Here is a 22,203-nt window from a genome sequence, read left to right on the forward strand (position 1 = left end):
GAGGGCTTACAGTGTTCTGGTGCCACCAAAACCAAAGGTCCAATTTTTCTGCTCCTGTCTAACAGGGCCATGTAATTAGAATTTTTGATATAATATTTCACAGCAGCATTTCCTGCTCCCAACAAGAATAGCTATGAGGGCTTACAATGTTGAACACCTAAGGCCCAGTTTTTCTGCAGAGTATATAGGGCAGGCCGTATAGTATATATACTGCTGTTCAGAGTATATAGTGCCTGTGGGCCTGGGGACCCCCACACCATTTAAAAAATATATATTTTTGGGGTTCCCCTTAATATCCATACCAGACCTGAAGGGCCTGGTATGGATTTTGGGGGGAACATCCACACCATCTTTTTGGGTATTTTTGGTATTGCTATCTATATTGTCAGGATCTGACAACACATTACAGCTGCAAGCAGTTTGAAATGCCATTTTTTTCCTTTAGAAATGTAATTTTGCCGTGGCACTGTTATAAACATGGGAAAGATGCGTTACTTTACATCCATACTAAGGACACCCCCAGGCATGCTATTTAAAGGAATGTTTCATTTTTATTGTTTCACTTTAAGCATTATTAAAATCACTGCTCCTGAAAAAAACAACAGTTTTTGAAACTTTTTTTTGCATTAAAGAAGCCTTCTGCAAAAAAAAAACAACTAAAAACACACCCTGCAAGATAAAGGTATAATGAGTAGTGATGGCCGAACGGTTCGCCCGGCGGTCGTTTCGCGGCGAATTTCCGACATTCGCGGTCCGCACGTTCGAACGCCTTTTTCCGTCGTTCGCCGCGGCGGACTTACGTGTTTAATGTATACAAGAACTTTAACCTTTGGTGACACGTTTATCATGTGATACAGGACAGCCAATTGAGACATGACAGCACATGGACACTTGTACATTCCCCCTAACCTATAAATACACCCGATCCGGTGGCCATTTTACATTCTTTCTTCTGTTACGATAGGGACAGGTTCCTGTGTGGAGTAGGGAGAGATAAACCACTAGCTATTTGGTACACAAAAGTTCTTTTCAGGACTGGTATAGGTGTTAGGTGTTGATAGGTTTGCTGTGCTGCTGATTCTTGCAGCAGCCTGAGTGTCTTTTGTTAGTTTAGAGAAAGGGAAAGGACGGTGTATGCTACAGGGACAGCCAGATTAGTCTTTCATCATCATCATCATCATCATCATCATTAGCTGTTACTATCAAGGTCCACAAAAGAGCTGTTCCAGTAACCACTAATCGTTCTCTTTTTTTGCCAATTTGTATAGGGACAGGAAGGAAGCAGTGTTGTCAGGCAGTGAGGGTAATTTTAAAGACTTGCTGTTATTATTAGTTCCACAAAGGTTCTTTTCAGGACTGGTATCAGTGGTACAGTAATAGGCTTGTACATGTATAATATTCTTTCTTCCAAATATAGAAAGGATATTATACTTGACTGCTGCCCTTCTGCTGCAGTCTGCTAAACATTCACAACTCACTTGTTCCACAAAAGTTCTTATAAGGACTGGTAACTTGGTATAGGGTGCTACGGTACATAGGCTTGAGTGCGGTACAGTCTGCTGTTCTGTAAGGACCGCTATCGGTCCACAATAGATAGGGTTGACGTGCACCACTGCTGACCGCTGCCCTATACTGCAGCAGTCCTTCAGCGGTATAGGGACTGACGTACAGTCTGCTAAACACTAATACACAACCTGCTTGGTCCACAAAAGTTCTTATAAGGACTGGTAACTTGGTATAGGGTGCTACGGTACATAGGCTTGAGTGCGGTACAGTCTGCTGTTCTGTAAGGACCGCTATAGGTCCACAATAGATAGGGTTGACGTGCACCACTGCTGACCGCTCACCTATACTGCAGCAGTCCTTCAGCGGTATAGGGACTGACGTACAGTCTGCTAATCACTAACACACAACCTGCTTGTTCCACAAAAGTTCTTATAAGGACTGGTAACTTGGTATAGGGTGCTACGGTACATAGGCTTGAGTGCGGTACAGTCTGCTGTTCTGTAAGGACCGCTATCGGTCCACAATAGATAGGGTTGACGTGCACCACTGCTGACCGCTGCCCTATACTGCAGCAGTCCTTCAGCGGTATAGGGACTGACGTACAGTCTGCTAAACACTAATACACAACCTGCTTGGTCCACAAAAGTTCTTATAAGGACTGGTAACTTGGTATAGGGTGCTACGGTACATAGGCTTGAGTGCGGTACAGTCTGCTGTTCTGTAAGGACCGCTATAGGTCCACAATAGATAGGGTTGACGTGCACCACTGCTGACCGCTCACCTATACTGCAGCAGTCCTTCAGCGGTATAGGGACTGACGTACAGTCTGCTAATCACTAACACACAACCTGCTTGTTCCACAAAAGTTCTTATAAGGACTGGTAACTTGGTATAGGGTGCTACGGTACATAGGCTTGAGTGCGGTACAGTCTGCTGTTCTGTAAGGACCGCTATCGGTCCACAATAGATAGGGTTGACGTGCACCACTGCTGACCGCTGCCCTATACTGCAGCAGTCCTTCAGCGGTATAGGGACTGACGTACAGTCTGCTAAACACTAATACACAACCTGCTTGGTCCACAAAAGTTCTTATAAGGACTGGTAACTTGGTATAGGGTGCTACGGTACATAGGCTTGAGTGCGGTACAGTCTGCTGTTCTGTAAGGACCGCTATAGGTCCACAATAGATAGGGTTGACGTGCACCACTGCTGACCGCTCACCTATACTGCAGCAGTCCTTCAGCGGTATAGGGACTGACGTACAGTCTGCTAATCACTAACACACAACCTGCTTGTTCCACAAAAGTTCTTATAAGGACTGGTAACTTGGTATAGGGTGCTACGGTACATAGGCTTGAGTGCGGTACAGTCTGCTGTTCTGTAAGGACCGCTATCGGTCCACAATAGATAGGGTTGACGTGCACCACTGCTGACCGCTGCCCTATACTGCAGCAGTCCTTCAGCGGTATAGGGACTGACGTACAGTCTGCTAAACACTAATACACAACCTGCTTGGTCCACAAAAGTTCTTATAAGGACTGGTAACTTGGTATAGGGTGCTACGGTACATAGGCTTGAGTGCGGTACAGTCTGCTGTTCTGTAAGGACCGCTATCGGTCCACAATAGATAGGGTTGACGTGCACCACTGCTGACCGCTCACCTATACTGCAGCAGTCCTTCAGCGGTATAGGGACTGACGTACAGTCTGCTAATCACTAACACACAACCTGCTTGTTCCACAAAAGTTCTTATAAGGACTGGTAACTTGGTATAGGGTGCTACGGTACATAGGCTTGAGTGCGGTACAGTCTGCTGTTCTGTAAGGACCGCTATCGGTCCACAATAGATAGGGTTGACGTGCACCACTGCTGACCGCTGCCCTATACTGCAGCAGTCCTTCAGCGGTATAGGGACTGACGTACAGTCTGCTAAACACTAATACACAACCTGCTTGGTCCACAAAAGTTCTTATAAGGACTGGTAACTTGGTATAGGGTGCTACGGTACATAGGCTTGAGTGCGGTACAGTCTGCTGTTCTGTAAGGACCGCTATCGGTCCACAATAGATAGGGTTGACGTGCACCACTGCTGACCGCTCACCTATACTGCAGCAGTCCTTCAGCGGTATAGGGACTGACGTACAGTCTGCTAAACACTAATACACAACCTGCTTGGTCCACAAAAGTTCTTATAAGGACTGGTAACTTGGTATAGGGTGCTACGGTACATAGGCTTGAGTGCGGTACAGTCTGCTGTTCTGTAAGGACCGCTATAGGTCCACAATAGATAGGGTTGACGTGCACCACTGCTGACCGCTCACCTATACTGCAGCAGTCCTTCAGCGGTATAGGGACTGACGTACAGTCTGCTAATCACTAACACACAACCTGCTTGTTCCACAAAAGTTCTTATAAGGACTGGTAACTTGGTATAGGGTGCTACGGTACATAGGCTTGAGTGCGGTACAGTCTGCTGTTCTGTAAGGACCGCTATCGGTCCACAATAGATAGGGTTGACGTGCACCACTGCTGACCGCTGCCCTATACTGCAGCAGTCCTTCAGCGGTATAGGGACTGACGTACAGTCTGCTAAACACTAATACACAACCTGCTTGGTCCACAAAAGTTCTTATAAGGACTGGTAACTTGGTATAGGGTGCTACGGTACATAGGCTTGAGTGCGGTACAGTCTGCTGTTCTGTAAGGACCGCTATCGGTCCACAATAGATAGGGTTGACGTGCACCACTGCTGACCGCTCACCTATACTGCAGCAGTCCTTCAGCGGTATAGGGACTGACGTACAGTCTGCTAATCACTAACACACAACCTGCTTGTTCCACAAAAGTTCTTATAAGGACTGGTAACTTGGTATAGGGTGCTACGGTACATAGGCTTGAGTGCGGTACAGTCTGCTGTTCTGTAAGGACCGCTATCGGTCCACAATAGATAGGGTTGACGTGCACCACTGCTGACCGCTGCCCTATACTGCAGCAGTCCTTCAGCGGTATAGGGACTGACGTACAGTCTGCTAAACACTAATACACAACCTGCTTGGTCCACAAAAGTTCTTATAAGGACTGGTAACTTGGTATAGGGTGCTACGGTACATAGGCTTGAGTGCGGTACAGTCTGCTGTTCTGTAAGGACCGCTATCGGTCCACAATAGATAGGGTTGACGTGCACCACTGCTGACCGCTCACCTATACTGCAGCAGTCCTTCAGCGGTATAGGGACTGACGTACAGTCTGCTAATCACTAACACACAACCTGCTTGTTCCACAAAAGTTCTTATAAGGACTGGTAACTTGGTATAGGGTGCTACGGTACATAGGCTTGAGTGCGGTACAGTCTGCTGTTCTGTAAGGACCGCTATCGGTCCACAATAGATAGGGTTGACGTGCACCACTGCTGACCGCTGCCCTATACTGCAGCAGTCCTTCAGCGGTATAGGGACTGACGTACAGTCTGCTAAACACTAATACACAACCTGCTTGGTCCACAAAAGTTCTTATAAGGACTGGTAACTTGGTATAGGGTGCTACGGTACATAGGCTTGAGTGCGGTACAGTCTGCTGTTCTGTAAGGACCGCTATCGGTCCACAATAGATAGGGTTGACGTGCACCACTGCTGACCGCTCACCTATACTGCAGCAGTCCTTCAGCGGTATAGGGACTGACGTACAGTCTGCTAAACACTAATACACAACCTGCTTGGTCCACAAAAGTTCTTATAAGGACTGGTAACTTGGTATAGGGTGCTACGGTACATAGGCTTGAGTGCGGTACAGTCTGCTGTTCTGTAAGGACCGCTATAGGTCCACAATAGATAGGGTTGACGTGCACCACTGCTGACCGCTCACCTATACTGCAGCAGTCCTTCAGCGGTATAGGGACTGACGTACAGTCTGCTAATCACTAACACACAACCTGCTTGTTCCACAAAAGTTCTTATAAGGACTGGTAACTTGGTATAGGGTGCTACGGTACATAGGCTTGAGTGCGGTACAGTCTGCTGTTCTGTAAGGACCGCTATCGGTCCACAATAGATAGGGTTGACGTGCACCACTGCTGACCGCTGCCCTATACTGCAGCAGTCCTTCAGCGGTATAGGGACTGACGTACAGTCTGCTAAACACTAATACACAACCTGCTTGGTCCACAAAAGTTCTTATAAGGACTGGTAACTTGGTATAGGGTGCTACGGTACATAGGCTTGAGTGCGGTACAGTCTGCTGTTCTGTAAGGACCGCTATCGGTCCACAATAGATAGGGTTGACGTGCACCACTGCTGACCGCTGCCCTATACTGCAGCAGTCCTTCATCGGTATAGGGACTAAGAGTTTTGTCACAGGGTCATTTAAAAAATGACAGGCAGAGGAAGAGGCAGGCCCTTCCGCAGGGGTGGTAGGGGTAGGGCAGGAGCAACAGGCTTGAGCCAAAGTGGGAAGTTGCAGAAGGTGCGTTCAATTACTTTAAAGGATGCACCAGACTTGGTTGAGTGGCTCGCTCAGCCTTACTCTTCTGCACCCTCCTCATCCTCTCGATCTGCACCCTCTTCTTCACTCTCTGCTATGTGCACCCCCAAAGACACTACCACCAACAACACGACCACCACCACCACCACCACATACCTTCCGCTTGAGTCACTGGAATTATTTTCCGATCCATATCAAGAGGACATTTCTGATGCGCAGCCACTCTTGGTATTGGATCAGGAAGAGGAGGTAGCAACAAGCGCTACTCAGCAGTCTGACGCCAGTACCCAGATCAGCCCAAGGAGGAGGTTGGTCCCCGGTGTTGCTGCCTACTCCGAGATCTCTACTTATAGCGGTGGGGAAGGTGACGTTGATGATGACGTGTCTAGTGATGTCACGTGGGTGCCCACAAGAGAGGAAGAGGAGGGGAGTTCAGAGGGAGATATGGACCAGCAGATAGGGAGGAGAAGCAGCAATGACTTACATTGCACAGCAGGGACAAAGCAGACTGCAAATGTATCAGGAGCGAGTCATCGACCATGTACGGTCACATCTGGCGCTCCCAGGACACCGGCACATGGCTCCGCAGTGTGGGCTTTTTTTAACGTGTCCGCTGCTGACAATAGCGTTGCCATCTGCAATCTTTGCAGTCAACGCGTTAGTCGCGGTAAGCCCAATACTCACCTAGGGACGACCGCCTTAAGAAGGCACATGAGCAGCCATCACCGAGCCCAGTGGGAGCAACGGAACACACAAAGCCACACTGCAGGCTCTCACCGTCCAGCCTCGTCTTCTACTTCTCCTTCTCCTCTCTCCTCACAATTGTCCTCCACTCCACCTTCCATCACGCCAAGCTCACATTTTTCTGCAAAAAGGCAGGCTTCCGTGGGCCTAATGTTTGAGCGTAAAAAAATGATGACGCCGGATAACCCTCTTGCCCAACGGTTGGCGGCTGGCTTGTCAGAACTCATAGCCCGCCAACTACTGCCATATAAACTGGTGGACTCGGAGGCCTTTCGCAAATTTGTGGCCATTGGAACACCACAATGGAAGGTCCCAGGAAGGAAGTATTTCTCAGAGAAGGGCATCCCAGAGCTATATGGCCATGTTCAGCGGCAAGTGAATGTATCTCTGGCACACAGTGTCGGTGCCAAGATACATCTGACCACAGACACGTGGTCTAGCAAACACGGGCAGGGAAGGTATATCAGTTTTACTGCCCACTGGGTGAACCTTCTGACGGCCGTCAAGCATGTAACCCGTGGCACCCGTGTAGATTTGGTTTTACCGCCACGGATTGCATGCAGGCCTGACTCTTCTTCTCCTCCTCCTACTCCATCCTCCTCCCTCTCCTCCTCAGCTGCCTCCTCCTTTTCCGCTGCTAGCGTCTCTTCCACTGCACCGCCCAAGCTCCCCAGAACCTATTCCACATGCCAGGTGAGACGTTGCCATGCCGTGCTGCGTCTGTTGTGCCTGGAAGCAAAGAGCCACACTGGCCCGGCACTCCTTTCAGCTTTGCGTTCACAGGCAGATGAGTGGCTAACACCGCTCAATTTGACAGTTGGTAAAGTGGTGTGTGACAACGGTGCCAATCTGCTTAGCGCATTGAAACAGGGCAAAATCACGCACGTGCCGTGCATGGCACACGTCTTAAACTTGGTCGTGCAGCGATTCCTTGTCAAATACCCTGGGGTCCAGGACATCTTGCGGCAGGCAAGGAAAATCTCGGCCCATTTCAGAAGATCTTACACGGCCATGGCTCGCCTTGCTGACATTCAGCGGCGACACCATCTGCCGGTCAGACGTCTTATTTGCGATTGCCCGACGCGATGGAACTCAACCTTCTATATGCTTGATAGGCTGCTCCAGCAGAAACGTGCAGTTAACGTCTACCTGTATGAACTCTGCGAAAGAAACGGTTCTGGGGAGCTGGGTTTTTTTTCACCGCGCCAGTGGCTGCTCATGCGCGACACATGCAGACTTCTGCGGCCATTTGAGGAGATCACCAAACTGGTCAGTCGCAGCCATGGCGCCATCAGTGACATGGTACCTTATGCCTTCTTTCTGGAGCGTGCATTGCGTCGTGTCATTGATCAGGCTGTGGAGGAGCAGGAGCGGGAAGATGAGGAAGTCGCAATGCTGGATGAATTCCCAGGGGGGGCTACTCTATCTGAGACAAGTCAACAACAGGAGTCTGATGAGGAGTCAGAGGAGGATGGTGCCGGGGCGGATGAGCAGGAGCAAGAAGAGCATGCTTTAAACCTTTCTGGGATCCCTGTTGTGCGAGGATGGGGAGAGGAGAATGAAGAGGACGACATTATCCTGGATGATGAGCAGGAGCCAGGCCACCACACCGCTTCCACTTTAGTGCAAATGGGGGCCTTCATGCTCCAGTGTTTTAATAGGGACCCCCGTATAAAAAGCATGAGGGTCAAGGACCAGTACTGGGTGGCAACGTACTTAGACCCCCGGTACAAACACAAAATGGCGGAAATGTTACCGCCGTCGCAGAGGGCTGTCAGAATGCAGCACTTCCAGGCCTTGCTTCGAGAAATGCTGCATTCTGCTTTTGCGTGCGCTGGCAGAGGAGCAATTCCCACTCCCAGAGAAGGATTTGCGGGTACCAATCCAACAGCGCCTGCAAGAAGAGGCCGGTTTGAAGATGTGTTGGTGACTTCGGATATGAGGTCATTCTTTCAGCCGACCCATCGACAGGTGTCATCCGGATCCAGCATCAGGGAACGCCTAGACCGTCAGGTGTCCGACTACATTGGGTTAACGGCCGATGTGGACGCTCTGAGGAGTGATGAACCCCTAGACTACTGGGTGGGCAGGCTTGACCTCTGGCCAGAGCTTGCCCAATTTGCAATCGAACTGTTGGCTTGCCCCTCATCCAGTGTCCTGTCCGAAAGGACGTTCAGCGCAGCAGGGGGGATTGTGACCGATAAGCGTACTCGCCTAGCTCACCACAGTGTTAACTACCTCACATTTCTAAAAATGAATGAGGCATGGATCTCGGAGGAATTCAACACATGTGACCAGTAGACCATGTATATGTCTATAAACTATTTTTTTAATCAAGCACACAGACCTTCTTAATTCATTTGGCTCACTTCCTTGACCCAAAAAAGCACACCGTACTATATGCCCCTACCCTCCTCTTTGAAGAGGTTGAGCGGTGTCATATTTCTACTGGGGCTGCTTATGATATCCCTGTGCTGTGCTGACTTCCTCCTGGGGGTTCTTATTATGAAGGGATCACACTATCCCTGTGCTGTGCTGACTTCCTCCTGGGGGTTCTTATTATGAGGGGATCACACCATCCCTGTGCTGTGCTGACTTCCTCCTGGGGCTGCTTACGGTGCTGCTGTCAGTGCTGTATGTCACGGTGCTGCTGTCAGCGCTGTATGTCACGGTGCTGCTGTCAGCGCTGTATGTCACGGTGCTGCTGTCAGCGCTGTATGTCACGGTGCTGCTGTCAGCGCTGTATGTCACGGTGCTGCTGTCAGCGCTGTATGTCACGGTGCTGCTGTCAGCGCTGTATGTCACGGTGCTGCTGTCAGCGCTGTATGTCACGGTGCTGCTGTCAGCGCTGTATGTCACGGTGCTGCTGTCAGCGCTGTATGTCACGGTGCTGCTGTCAGCGCTGTATGTCACGGTGCTGCTGTCAGCGCTGTATGTCACGGTGCTGCTGTCAGTGCTCTGTATTACGGTGCTGCTGTCAGATGCCTCTATCACGGTGCATGTGTCATTCCGGTATGTCACGCTGCTGGTGATCATCTCCTGCACCCTCTTCTTTGCCTACCCTGGTCCCTGACCTTCCCTCTCCTCCATTGCCTTCATTAGCTCCATAGTCCTGAATTGTTAGAACAATTTCCCAAATAAAATAAAAATGCTTGTAGTTATCGATCCCAAATTCACCTCATACATGTATTATGTCATTGTCCAGATGGTGGGACTACGTTTTACCCCCTAATAATTACCACGTGGCCGCAAATTCGACATGAAGGTTTGCAAAGTTCGCCTCCCATTGAAGTCAATGGGGCCCGCGGCGAACGTTCGGTTTCGCGAACGTTTGGGTCCGTTCGCATTTCGCGTTCGCGAAACGTCCCGTCGGAAGTTCGTCCATCACTAATAATGAGCTAGTATGCTATGCATACTAGCTCATTATGAATTACTTACCCGAGAACGAATCCCCGGCAGCCATCCTAGTCTCCCCCTCAGGCCACCTACAGAGCTTGCTTCCGGGTATCATGACTCCGCGCTGTGATTGGCCGGAGTCGCGATGACGTCACTCCCGTGCATGCGCGTGGGAGCCACTGCAAATGGCACAGTACAACTGAAGCAATGGCACATACTGTCATTGCTTCAGTTTGCTTAACCACTTTCAGACCGGACCAATTTGCTGGTCAAAGACCAGACCACTTTTTGCGATTCGGCACTGCGTCGCTTTAACTGACAATTGCGCGGTCGTGCGACGTGGCTCCCAAACAAAATTGACGTCCTTTTTTTCCCACAAATAGAGCTTTCTTTTGGTGGTATTTGATCACCCCTGCGGTTTTTATTTTTTGCGCTATAAACAAAAATAGAGCGACAATTTTGAAAAAAACGCATTATTTTTTACTTTTTGTTATAATAAATATCCCCCAAAAATATATAAAAAAACATTTTTTTCCCTCAATTTAGGCCGATACGTATTCTTCTACATATTTTTGGTAAAAAAAATCGCAATAAGCGATTATTGATTGGTTTGCGCAAAAGTTATAGCGTTTACAAAATAGGGATAGTTTTATAGCATTTTTATAATTAATTTTTTATTATTTTTTTTTTTACTAGTAATGGCAGCGATCTGCGATTTTTATTGTGACTGCGACATTGTCGGGGACCCATCGGATATTTTTGACACATTTTTGGGACCATTATCATTTATACAGTAATCACTGCTATATAAATGCAGTGATTCCTGTGTAAATGACACTGGCAGTGAAAGGGTTAACCTGTGGGTGGCAGTGTAGGGGTTAAGTGTTCCTAGGGGTGTGTTACTAACTGTGGGGGGGTTGGGCTTTCATTTAGTGTACACTGATCTCTGCTCCAATCACATGGAGCAGAGATCAGCGTCACTAGTTGCTAGGCAGAATGGGAAAATGTTGTTTATACAGCATTTCCTCCATTCGGCCGCTCCGTGAGACGATCGCGGGGATGCCCGCGGCGATCGAGTCCGCGGGTCCCGCGACCGGACTCACGGGGGTCCCGACCAGCGCGGGAGCGCGCCGCCGGCGGTGCGCTCCCGATGGCACGGCGGCAACGAATATTGGACGTACATGTACGCCAATATGCCTGCCCGTGCCATGCTGTCGACGTACATCGTCGTGCGCTGGTCGGGAAGTGGTTAAGTGCGCATGTGCCGCATGACGTCGGCACATGAAAATACAGGGGATATCTCCTAAACCGTAAAGGTTTAGGAGATATCCATTGCAGCTACAGGCAAGCCTAATTATAGGCTTGCCTGTAGTTTAAAGTGGTTGTAAAGGGTTTACAACCACTTTAATACATGTCCCCTGGGGCAGGACCCTGGTCCCCAAACACTTTTTATGGCAATAACTTGCATATAAGCCTTTAAAATTAGCACTTTTGATTTTTCACATTCATGTCCCATAGACTTTAACGGTGTTTACACAAATTATTTGCCTGTTCGCATGTTCTCCTGCAAACCGAACCGGGGGGTGTTAAGCTCATCCCTAATAGCAACCTGTTAAAATTTGCAAGAAACTGAATATATGCACATCACTATCAGAGTACAGTAGTGAATTATTACAGTAGAAACAAAACACATTCACATGAATTACACTTGAAATGTAGCGCAGGTTCACACCAAAAAAAATGCTTTCTATATTTGTTCTGAATGCATTTCTCTATGCACATTTGTAATGCATTTTTGATATGTTTCCAGATGCATTCCAGGTGTTTTTTTTTGGTCTGGTGCTTTTTTGATGCATTTTTTATGTGTTTTCCTACATTCCAATACAGTTCAGTGGGGAAAAAATACAGCATGTTCTACTTTTTTTTTCCAGAACTGGAATGCCCTGGAATTGACAGCAGTGGTGTGTGAGCTATGAGCCATTGGAAAGCATATAACCTACCGTACTTTCCATGTGTTTTTGATGCAGAAAAAAACACACGCACTGGACTGCATGTGGTTTGAATTGGCCCTTAAACTGAAAAACTATTTACCAAACACTCACTTTAAATAGATTTTCCAGTTTAACTGTAATGTATCCAATCAAGTTATGAATCTCTTAAAAATTAACATGAATGTTCAACATTAGGAATGACCTGCATGGTTTAAAGAAGTAAACTGCTAAAGTGGTCTAAAAGACCACTTAATACTTTACTCCTGGTTTATGAATAGAGGATTCTTGCTATTTATCACACCAATAAATCAGGAATTAACATACTTCCTTATTAGATGCTGTTTTGGATAGTAGACTTGATGTTGAGGGATTTCACCACTGTTGTGCTCCATAGCAAAAAATGTGCCCATTCATTTAACCAATGAGGCAGCCTATCACAATACTGGTCCAATAGTGCGGCAGCTAGGGCAGGAGAAGGCATGCGATCCAAATCGCCCTGGAAATATTTGCATAACAGAACACCTGGACATTCTTGGTAACATAGTGCTTAAAGGGGTCATAAACCCTTATGAATGCTAACTGTAGTGAAAAATACTGGTGCACCAGTTTTTTCAAAGCATGCATGTGGATTCACACCTCCTTTATTACAGTTAAAATTGTTCTAAAGGCATTCTCTGCATTAAGGTAAAAGACCTTTTGAGTGCAGACCACCCCCCCGCCCCCCCAATTCCCCAGCTCCCTCTTATTGGCTTAGGGAAAGCAGTGGGAGTCTTTGGCAACGGGGACAATGCCGAGCCATGCTCTGTGTGTCTATGGCCACTCAGAGCCAGCTCAGAAGTGAGCCTGCACAGGTGCTACCACATCAGGTGGCTTGCTATGGTGGGCACTTGGCAGAGGGAGGAGCCATGAGCACCAGCTGGGGAACTGACAAGAGGAGGATCGGGGCTAAAGCATTACACAGCGCAGGTAAGTATAACATGTTTGTTATTAAAAATAAATAAAGGATTTACAATCACTTTAAGATGTTCATAGTGTACTAAATGATATGAATTCGGCTAATATTAAAAAATTTACATTAAAGGAATTTACTATAAGGTTGAGATAAAATATTAGCCATGCTGGTCACATATTAATTTTATTTTTTGTTACAGATGCATGTTTCAATTTTGAATGTCTGCAAAAAAGATGGATTTGTTGTTTTGTTTAAATATCCTTGTATATGTGTTTTTTATGTAGGGAATCTCTAATATAAATTTGAGGGAGCCTAATCAGTAATATATCTCTATATTATATTATAGTACTTAGGACAGAACACAAGCATAGGCATGCTATACCTGTAGATGATTCCCTTGTTGTGTAGGAAAAAGAGACCAATGGCAATCTCAGCAGCATAAAACCTGCATAAAAACATAAGAATAGTGAAGAACATGAATGCAACATGGATCTGATTACATCCCCCCACCCCACCATCTCTTGCAGATACAACAGCCTCCACTTTTCTAGGAAGGTTTATCCAAGTTTTCGGGGGGTGTCTGTAGAAATATGTTCTTATTTACTCAATTTATGTATTTGGGAGTTCATGTACTGATGTTGGATGAGAAGACCTGACTCACAGTCGGCATTCCAATTAATCTCAAAGGTGTTCAGTAGGAGTTAAGGTCAGGGGTCTATACAGGCCTATGGAGTTTTTCTTTGCATTTGTCTTTTTGAAGGTTGCTGTGTGCACACGGGCACAGTCATGGTGGAACAGTTCTTCCCCAAACTTTTGCCACAAGGATGGAAGTGCACAACTGTCTAAAATGTCTTTGTATTCTGGCTTTACTCCTGAACTTATTCTGGATGGGTGTCCACATACATTTGGCCATATAGTTGTGGGGGTGATGGTTAGATGGCCAGTAGCTGTTTGCTATAAGATGTATATATTTGTGATATTGATTCTATAGGCAGGTGCAGTCTAGTTTCTCCACTGCAGGTGGCAATCATCCACAGCGGCAATGCGAGTGGAAGAGGGAGTTGAGAGGAATTTAGTTCCTCTATGACCTCCTTGGTGACAAAGAGGCAGCATCCAATTGGATGTTGGATTCCCATGTGACTCTGATGGTCATCTTGTGTCAGGCAGAGTCTATTTAAGACCCTGGCTCCCCGGTTTGGCATGCATTTCGAATGTGGCTAGAATAGGAACAGGTCACCCATCTGTCAGGGATAGTGCTTAGCATCAAGGAGAGGTTCCAGATGAGTAGGGAATTTGCAGGGACAAACCATCCTTCCTGGAAGCTTTCCCACTTAGGCACGGACCGGCCAGGCCACATTCTGCTCCCTGAGACAGACGTTGACAGCACACGTGATACCTACTGTTAATACTGAATGCTGTACATCCTGTGAGTGTACATGGATAGGTTGTCTTCCCGCTGGGCTTGTTGTGAATTAAATAACTTTAATTATAATTTAATTATTTCAGTATATTTCTGTTGTTGCCAACTGGATTCTGAATGCTTTCTGCTGCTGCTCAACGCTGCACTAATCTACACATGAAGTTCTAGTAAAATCTTCATGATGGTTTTTCTATCTACCTTTAATCATGTGTTACTTAAATCATTTTTTTTACATAAAACTGCAAAACAATCAAGTTGCCAGGATACTTACATGGCATGGGGCTCCTTGAACTTGCCAACCTGTTGGATGTGATACATCAGGTCCCCGCCATTCACATATTCCATAACAAAATAAAGGCGATCCTAGAGATAGAATCACAATAATTTAGTCCACAGGTAATCTAAATATATTGGATGCAGAAGAATGCACAATTATATTTCAGATTTAAATTGTATCATGTATTATGTAATCTTATGCAGCCATTGTGCCCAAACGCAGCCACTGTGGCCATCAAATGCAGCCACTTGTGCCCATCATCTGCAGCCACTTGTGCCCGTAAAATGCAGACACTTGTTCCCATCATATGCAGCCCTTGTGCCCATCAAATACAGCCACTTGTGCCCATCATATGCAGCCATTGTGCCCACCAAATGCAGCCACGTGTGCCCATCATATGCTACCACTTGTGCCCATCAAATGCAGCCAATTGTGCCCATCAAATGTAGCCACTTGTGCCCATCATATGCAGCCACTTTGCCTAGCGACCCCCCCCACTCATGGGGCTCTGGCAGCACCCCCAACCCCTCCCTCCCTCCCGCTCGCAGCTCTGAGATTGGGGCACTTACCACCAGGCAGCAGCTCCACGCATGCTGTAACGGTGGCATCCTCCGCTCCAGCGTGTGTCTCCGAGTCCTTCACTCCTCTTCCTAAGCACCAGGCATCCAATAGGGTGGCCTGGCACTTTAGCCAATCAAGATTTAGGTCTGACCCCCTGTCTCCTGATTGGCAAGGAGGAATGTTAGTGTGAAAATAGAGAATCGTCACACAATTCGGTGGGGTCAGTGTGCACTCTCTGCGTCCCGGGCCCACCCTATTTTGAAGCCTATTAAAGCCTCTGGCTCTAATCAGATGCTTCAAAAAGTACTACCCACTCCTGCCCCTGCCATAGGAATCCATGCATCCAGCATCCTGAAAGGGGCATGGATAGGGGGGCGGCACCCATGCGCCACAGTGCACGGGTCGCCGCTGGTCCAGTGATTGGTGAATTTTTTATTTTTTATAATATATTCAACTATGGTGGTTTGAACTGTTATATTATGCTCTTTTTGAAGCCAAAAGATAAAGGAGCATTACATGTAAAGCATACCACAGTCTGAAATGTTGAATGAAGCTGTGTCAGGAAATGAGGCCTATCAAGCAAGGCCAAGACACGTTTCTCCACCATGGTACACTCCACATCATCATCCTGTATAATGACATCCTTCTTCAGAATTTTGATGGCATAGAGTTCATCAGATCCACGCCTCTCAGCCAACATGACCTGAAAATTAGGAACACAAGTAGAATAAGAACAGAAATGAAAGCCCAATAGCGGTGGAGACTGTACACTGACTTGACTGCTAGAACCTGGTCCAAGGAATCACCTTAAAAATAAATAAAGAAAAAGACCAAGATGCTGAAATAAAACCAGTTTGGTCTCTTATATTTTTAGTACTCATTTTAAAAAACGTTGTACTAATTTTAGCAGATAATTTGTTTTTATTTCAGCAGCTTGGTCTCTTGATGCTTTTAAAACTTACTTTTGTAATACTTGTTTTAGTAGACATTTTATACAGATTTTTCAATATGTTTTGCACATTTTCTCTTTGATGCAATTTAATACATGGTTACATTTTATGCCCACTCTCTTTATTTTATGTTTTACTATGTATTGTGTTTGTATATTTTAACCTTCTCTGATTCAATGGAGACAACTGAAGTTCATCTGACAAAGTGATGTACCAGATTTTGTGGTATATACTTATATGCATATGTAGACATCATTAATATGATTGCTCTTGTAGCCCTAATGGAGGGGAAGGAGTATTGCCTCCTTTATGTGTTGGCTGCTTTTATATCCCCTTTTTTTAACAACAATTATAATATTTTTTGTATCTTTTTAGCTGGTTTTGGTCTGGCACTCCTTTCTGTATTTTTATGGTTTGAGCTACTGTTGGGTGCCCATTGAGGGAAGCCTTGCTGTGTGGGAGCTATCTCGCATCATTTGACTACACTTACAGGTCTAAAAATGTCCAGTGTTCTTTGAAGCGTTTGTTACCCCAACACTTCATATTCCTGAAATGTGTCTTCTGTATCATGTACTTGTATGAGAAAGTATCCTGTCCTCTTGTGGTGTTCCTGCTAGTCCTCTTTCGTTCCTATTAAAAACTAACCACATTAAGCATGAGAGCACACCATGATCAGTTCTCTAGCTATGCCGGGAACTCAGTGTGCTCTCCTCCAATGATCATCAGACTTGTTCTGACATGCCCCTGCTGCAAAGCCATTCACTGGGAAGCTCAGTGTGCTTTTGCTCACCTATCCCCCCCCCCCCAAGCTCTTATGCAGCTGAGAGCAGAGCGAATGTGATCAATGTTTTTTATTTTTTATTTATACAAAAAAATGTGCCTTTCATTTCTATCTTAAACTGAATAGGTTGTTTTACAAAGTGATCACTTACAATCATTTTAAATATATTGTTTCAGTTCTATTTAAGTCACTGGCCAGAAACATGTATGCATTAGGTGAAGTCAGAGATTTTGCTCTGTATACTTGCTTTATGTCAGTAACTCAGGAATTATTGAACCCCCGAAATTGGACTGAAATGCCGGTTCAGCTGAACTCACGCGATTTCAAACATGCCCTCATTGTAAATCTAGACTCCATGAACACTGCATTTGCTCAATTAACACAGGTCCTTACTTCAGCTACATTTGTTTTTTGAGCATCAACACCTTTTTTTTTTTTAGTTCTTCCAACAATATGTGAAAACAAATATGTGAAAAGTGTGGTGTGCATTTGTATTCAGCCCTCCTGAGCCAATACTTTGTAGAACCACCTTTCGCTGCAATTTCAGCTGCAGGTTTTTTTGGGGATGTCTCTACCAGCTTTGCACATTTAGAGAGTGACATTTTTGTCCATGCGTCTTTGCAAAATAGCTCAAGCTTTGTCAGATTGGATGGAGAGTGTCTGTGAACATCAATTTTCAAGTGTTTGCCACAGATTCTGAATTGGATTGAGGTCTGGACTTTGATTGGGCCGTTTTAACACATGAATATGCTTTGATATAAACCATTCCATTATAGCTCTGGCTGTATGTTTAGGGTCATTGTCTTGCTGGAAGGTGAACCTCCGTCTCATGTCTTTTGCAGACTGTAGCAGGTTTTCTTCTAAGATTGCCCTGTACTTGGCTCCATCCATATTCCCATCAACTCTGACCAGGTCCCCTGTCCATGTTGAAGAAAAGCACCCTCCAACATGATGATGCCACCAACATGTTTCACGGTGGGGATGGTGGGTTCAGGGTGATGTGCAGTGTTAGGCCTCATGTAAACTGCTGCTGGTAAACGGACATTTAGAGGCAGCTGGCTGCTTTTTTCAGCTGCCCCTGAACTCATCCAATGTTATCTTATGAGTACATGTACACAGGTTCGGTTAATGTAGTTTTTAGGCAGTTGAGTTTAGAGGCCTTTTTTGGAAAGCAAAAAAAGTGAGGTCAGATGCTTAGAGGCATTTCAAGCACCAAACGCTTCTAACCATTTCTAACTGCTTCTAAACATGTCTAAACCTGGTAACTCATGTTTAGCAGCGATTCGTTTACAGGCGTTTTCCATTTTTGGCTATTTTGAAAAAAAATATATATATTTTTTTTCAAATGCTTCTAAATGCCAAAGCAGCTAAAAGCAGCATGTAAACGTGGCATGTAAATGCGGCAAAAAGGACGTTTTAAATGTGGGTTACTATCTGTCAAGCTAAATTGTTCAGGAGAGGTTGTAAAAACATCCCGTGTACATTAAGCCTAAAGCCGCGTACACACGGGCGGACTGTATGGCCTACTTAGTCAGTCATACAATCCGACGGACAGTCTGTCATACTTTCGAATGAACGGACTTGACCACACACACCACTTTTTGAGCGGACTAATACGGCGTACTAAGTCCGCCATACTATCCGCCCTACTTTTGAAATGAACGGACTCGCCCACACACGCGGAGGAAAGTCCGCTCATTTCGAGCGTGTCTCCAGGTTGGCGGGGCCCGCGAAGGTGACGTCGCTGACCCGGCCGCCTGGTATGGACTTAAAGGGGAACCCCAACGGCGTGGGGGTCCCCCCCAAGTCCACAACAGACCCTTGTCCGAGCACGCTACCCGGACGACAAGGGGCGGTGTCACATGGCTTTATGTCACATGGGTTGGTGTCACATGGTGACCCCGCCCCCTTACGATGTCATGACATCAACCCATGTGACCAACCCATGTGACATAAAGCCATGTGACACCGCCCCTTGTCCCTATATAAGTGGCCGCGCAGTGCGTCCCTGGCATTCCGGCCGGAGAGATCGTCGAGGCAACATCTCCTGGAGAAGAAGAAGAAGAAGAAGAAGAAGAAGAAGAACGGAAGGCGGCGGCGGCGGCGACAGAAGACCGGGCCACCGCCTGTAAAAGAGCTATAAGAAGGCGCGGTGGCCCGGCAGAAGAACCGAAGAGGGGGACAAGACCCCCGAAGTCGGGAGAAGAGGCCGGCGGCGAGGAAGAAAGCCGGAATCCTCCGCTAGCAAAAGAGCTACAAGAAGATAGCGGAGGAGTCCGGCGAGAAGACCCCCGAAGACGGAAGACCCCCGGAGCTGTGCAATAAAGTATTTTATCTCGCGTGTTGTGTTTTTTTTTGTACTTTTATTTTACAGGTGAATGGGTAGGGGTACATTGTACCCCATACTCATTCACATAGGGTGGGGGGCCGGTATCCGGGGGACCCCGACAACCAACGGCCAGGGTTGTCGGGAAGAGGCCCTTGTCCTCATCAACATGGGGACAAGGTGCTTTGGGGTGGGGGGGCCGCGCGGCCCCCCCTTCCCCAAGGCACCCCCCCATGTTAAGGGCACGTGGCCTGGTACGGCTCAGGAGGGGGGGCGCTCGCTCGCCCCCCTTTCCTGGCCGGCCGGGTAGCGTGCTCGGACAAGGGTCTGTTGTGGACTTGGGGGGGACCCCCGCGCCGATTTTTTCGGCGTTGGGGTTCCCCTTTAAGTACATACCAGGCGGCGGGGCCAGCGACGTTTCCTTCGTGGGCCCCGCCTACCTGGATACCCACTCGAAATGAGCGGACTTTTCTCCGGGCGGGAAAAGTCCGCTCATTTAAAAAGTACGGCGGACTGGCATACACACGGGCGGATTGTCCGCCGAAATGCGAGTACGACGGACAGTATTTCGAAAAATCCGAATACTTAGTACGCCGGACTGCACGCTGAAAAAGTCCGCTGAAGCCCACACACGAGCGGACTGTCCGCTGAAATGTGTTTCGGCGGACTAAGTAGGCCATACAGTCCGCCCGTGTGTACGCGGCATTAGTTTTCAGCCACACATAGAGCTTTGCTTTTAGGCCAAAAGGTTACATTTTGGTCTCATCTGACCAGAGTACCTCTTTCCACATATTTGCTGTGTCCCTCACATGGCTTCTCGCAAACTGCAAACCGGAATTCTTATGGCGTTCTTTCAACAATGGCTTTCTACTCTTCCTGAATGGTCAGAATTTTGGAGTGCACGACTAATAGTTGTCCTGTGGACAGATTCTCCCACCTGAGCTGTGGATCTCTGCAGCTCCTTCAGAGTTACCATGTGCCTCTTGGATGCTTCTTTGATTATTGCTCTCCTTGCCAGGCCTGTCAGCTTAGGTGGATGGCTATGTCTTGGTAGGTTTGCAGATGTGCCATACGCTTTCAATTTTTGGATGATGGATTGAACAGGGCTCTGTGAGATGTTCAAAGATTTGGATATTTTTTTTATACCCTAACCCTGCTTAAGGCTGGATTCACACCTATGCATTTTTTGTGCTTTTTGCATTTTGAAGATTTGCACTACAGCCCATTTAACATGGTTTCCTATGGAACACGTTCTGTAGTGCAAATCTGCAAAATGCAAAAAGCGCAAAAAATGCACAGGTGTGAATCCAGCCTTAAACTTCTCCACAAATTTATCACTGACCTGTCTGGTGTGTTCCTTGGCCTTCATAATGCTATTTGTTCACTAAGGTCCTCTAACAAACCTCTGAGTGCTTCACAGAACAGCTGTATTTATACTGAGATTAAATTACACACAGGCGGACTCTCTATTTACTATTCCGTTGACTTCTGAAGGCAATTGGTTCCACTAGATTTTAGATTGGGGTATCAGCGTAAAGGGTCTGAATACAAATGCATGCCACACTTTTCAGATATTTATTTGTAAAAAAATTTGAAAACCATTTATCATTTTCCTTCCTCTTCACAATTATGTGCCACTTTGTGTTGGTCTATCACATAAAATAAAAATACATTTATGCTTTTGGTTGTAACATGACAAAATGTGGAATATTTTAAGGGGTATGAATATTTTTACAAGGCACTGTATATGTTCAACTATGGGATGGTAAGAAGCGCAGAGTAGCATATACATATACAGTTACATTATTCTAACTATTGTTGGAATAACTAAAAAAATGAGATGTTGATGCTCGATAAACAAATGTAGCTGAAATAAGGACCTGTGTTAATGTGCAAATGCAGTGTTCATGGAGTCTAGATTTACAATGAGGTCAGGTTTGAAATTGATCTGTCACATAAAATCCCAATAAAATTAAATGTACCTTTTTGGTTGTAACATTACAAAATGTGGAAATTGGGGTACGAATACTTTTTCAAGGCACTGTATAGTACGCCACCCAGGGAGTATTATCGAGCTAATTACCATCCCCATATTTTCATGGTTATGTGGTTTTTATTTGTTACTAATTTATTTTGATTTGTGTAATATTAGACCCTAGGGGAATTTGTACTGTTTTTTTTTATATATAAAAGTACTGCTGCACATAAAGCTACCAAGGCAAGTTGATTCAACTTGCCTCTATGTTAAAATGTATACAAACGCAAACCATACTACAACAAGAAAATTATCTATGGGCAATCTCACACGAACAAAAGAACAACCTCCAGTTAGACCTGAGACACAAAATTGACAAAACTGAAATCTTAGCCCTACCTCTAAAGCTGAGAAGTACCTTCGCTGGTCCAGACACAGATGTTATATGATGGGAAACAAATAGACCACCCTGCTAGCTAGAAAACGTACCCCTCCCCTTACAATCCTGCCCTCCCAAAAGTACACTTACGAGATGGCAAAGTAACTCAGAATCCACACTCTGTGGTTCAAGAATTTTGTGACTTCTATGCTAAACTATATGCTTCCCTGACTGCCTGTGATGGAGGGGGCTTTTAGGGAGGAAGAAATCAAAGCAGCTATCAAGGGCATGTATCCTTCAAAGGCACCTGGCCCCAATGGATTTTTGGTTCACTATTACAGGAAGTATTTAGAATTGCTGGTACCTCACCTTTTCTACTTTTTATGACTTGAAGAGCGGCTCGGCTTTGGCTGCACATGAAAATGCAGCCTTTATTCATGTCATGCCTAAACCGGGGAAGGATTATGGG

General features: G+C 46.2%; 1 protein-coding gene across 1 annotated transcript in view; it reads right to left on the minus strand.

The window, feature by feature from the left end:
- The window catches only part of PRKCG (protein kinase C gamma), a 610,652-nt gene that overhangs the window by 68,170 nt on the left and 520,279 nt on the right, over nucleotides 1-22,203 (minus strand). Inside the window, exons 11-13 of the mRNA XM_077457420.1 lie at nucleotides 15,853-16,026; nucleotides 14,757-14,848; nucleotides 13,448-13,510 (exon numbers count right to left, since the gene is read on the minus strand). Of these exons, the coding sequence (XP_077313546.1) occupies nucleotides 13,448-13,510; nucleotides 14,757-14,848; nucleotides 15,853-16,026 (329 nt within the window). The remainder of the gene's footprint in view (nucleotides 1-13,447; nucleotides 13,511-14,756; nucleotides 14,849-15,852; nucleotides 16,027-22,203) is intronic.

This window comes from Lithobates pipiens, unplaced genomic scaffold (assembly GCF_037356315.1).
Source record: "Lithobates pipiens isolate NorthernLeopardFrog02 unplaced genomic scaffold, aLitPip1_a1.2 Scaffold_27, whole genome shotgun sequence".
Taxonomy (NCBI): Eukaryota; Metazoa; Chordata; class Amphibia; order Anura; family Ranidae; genus Lithobates; species Lithobates pipiens.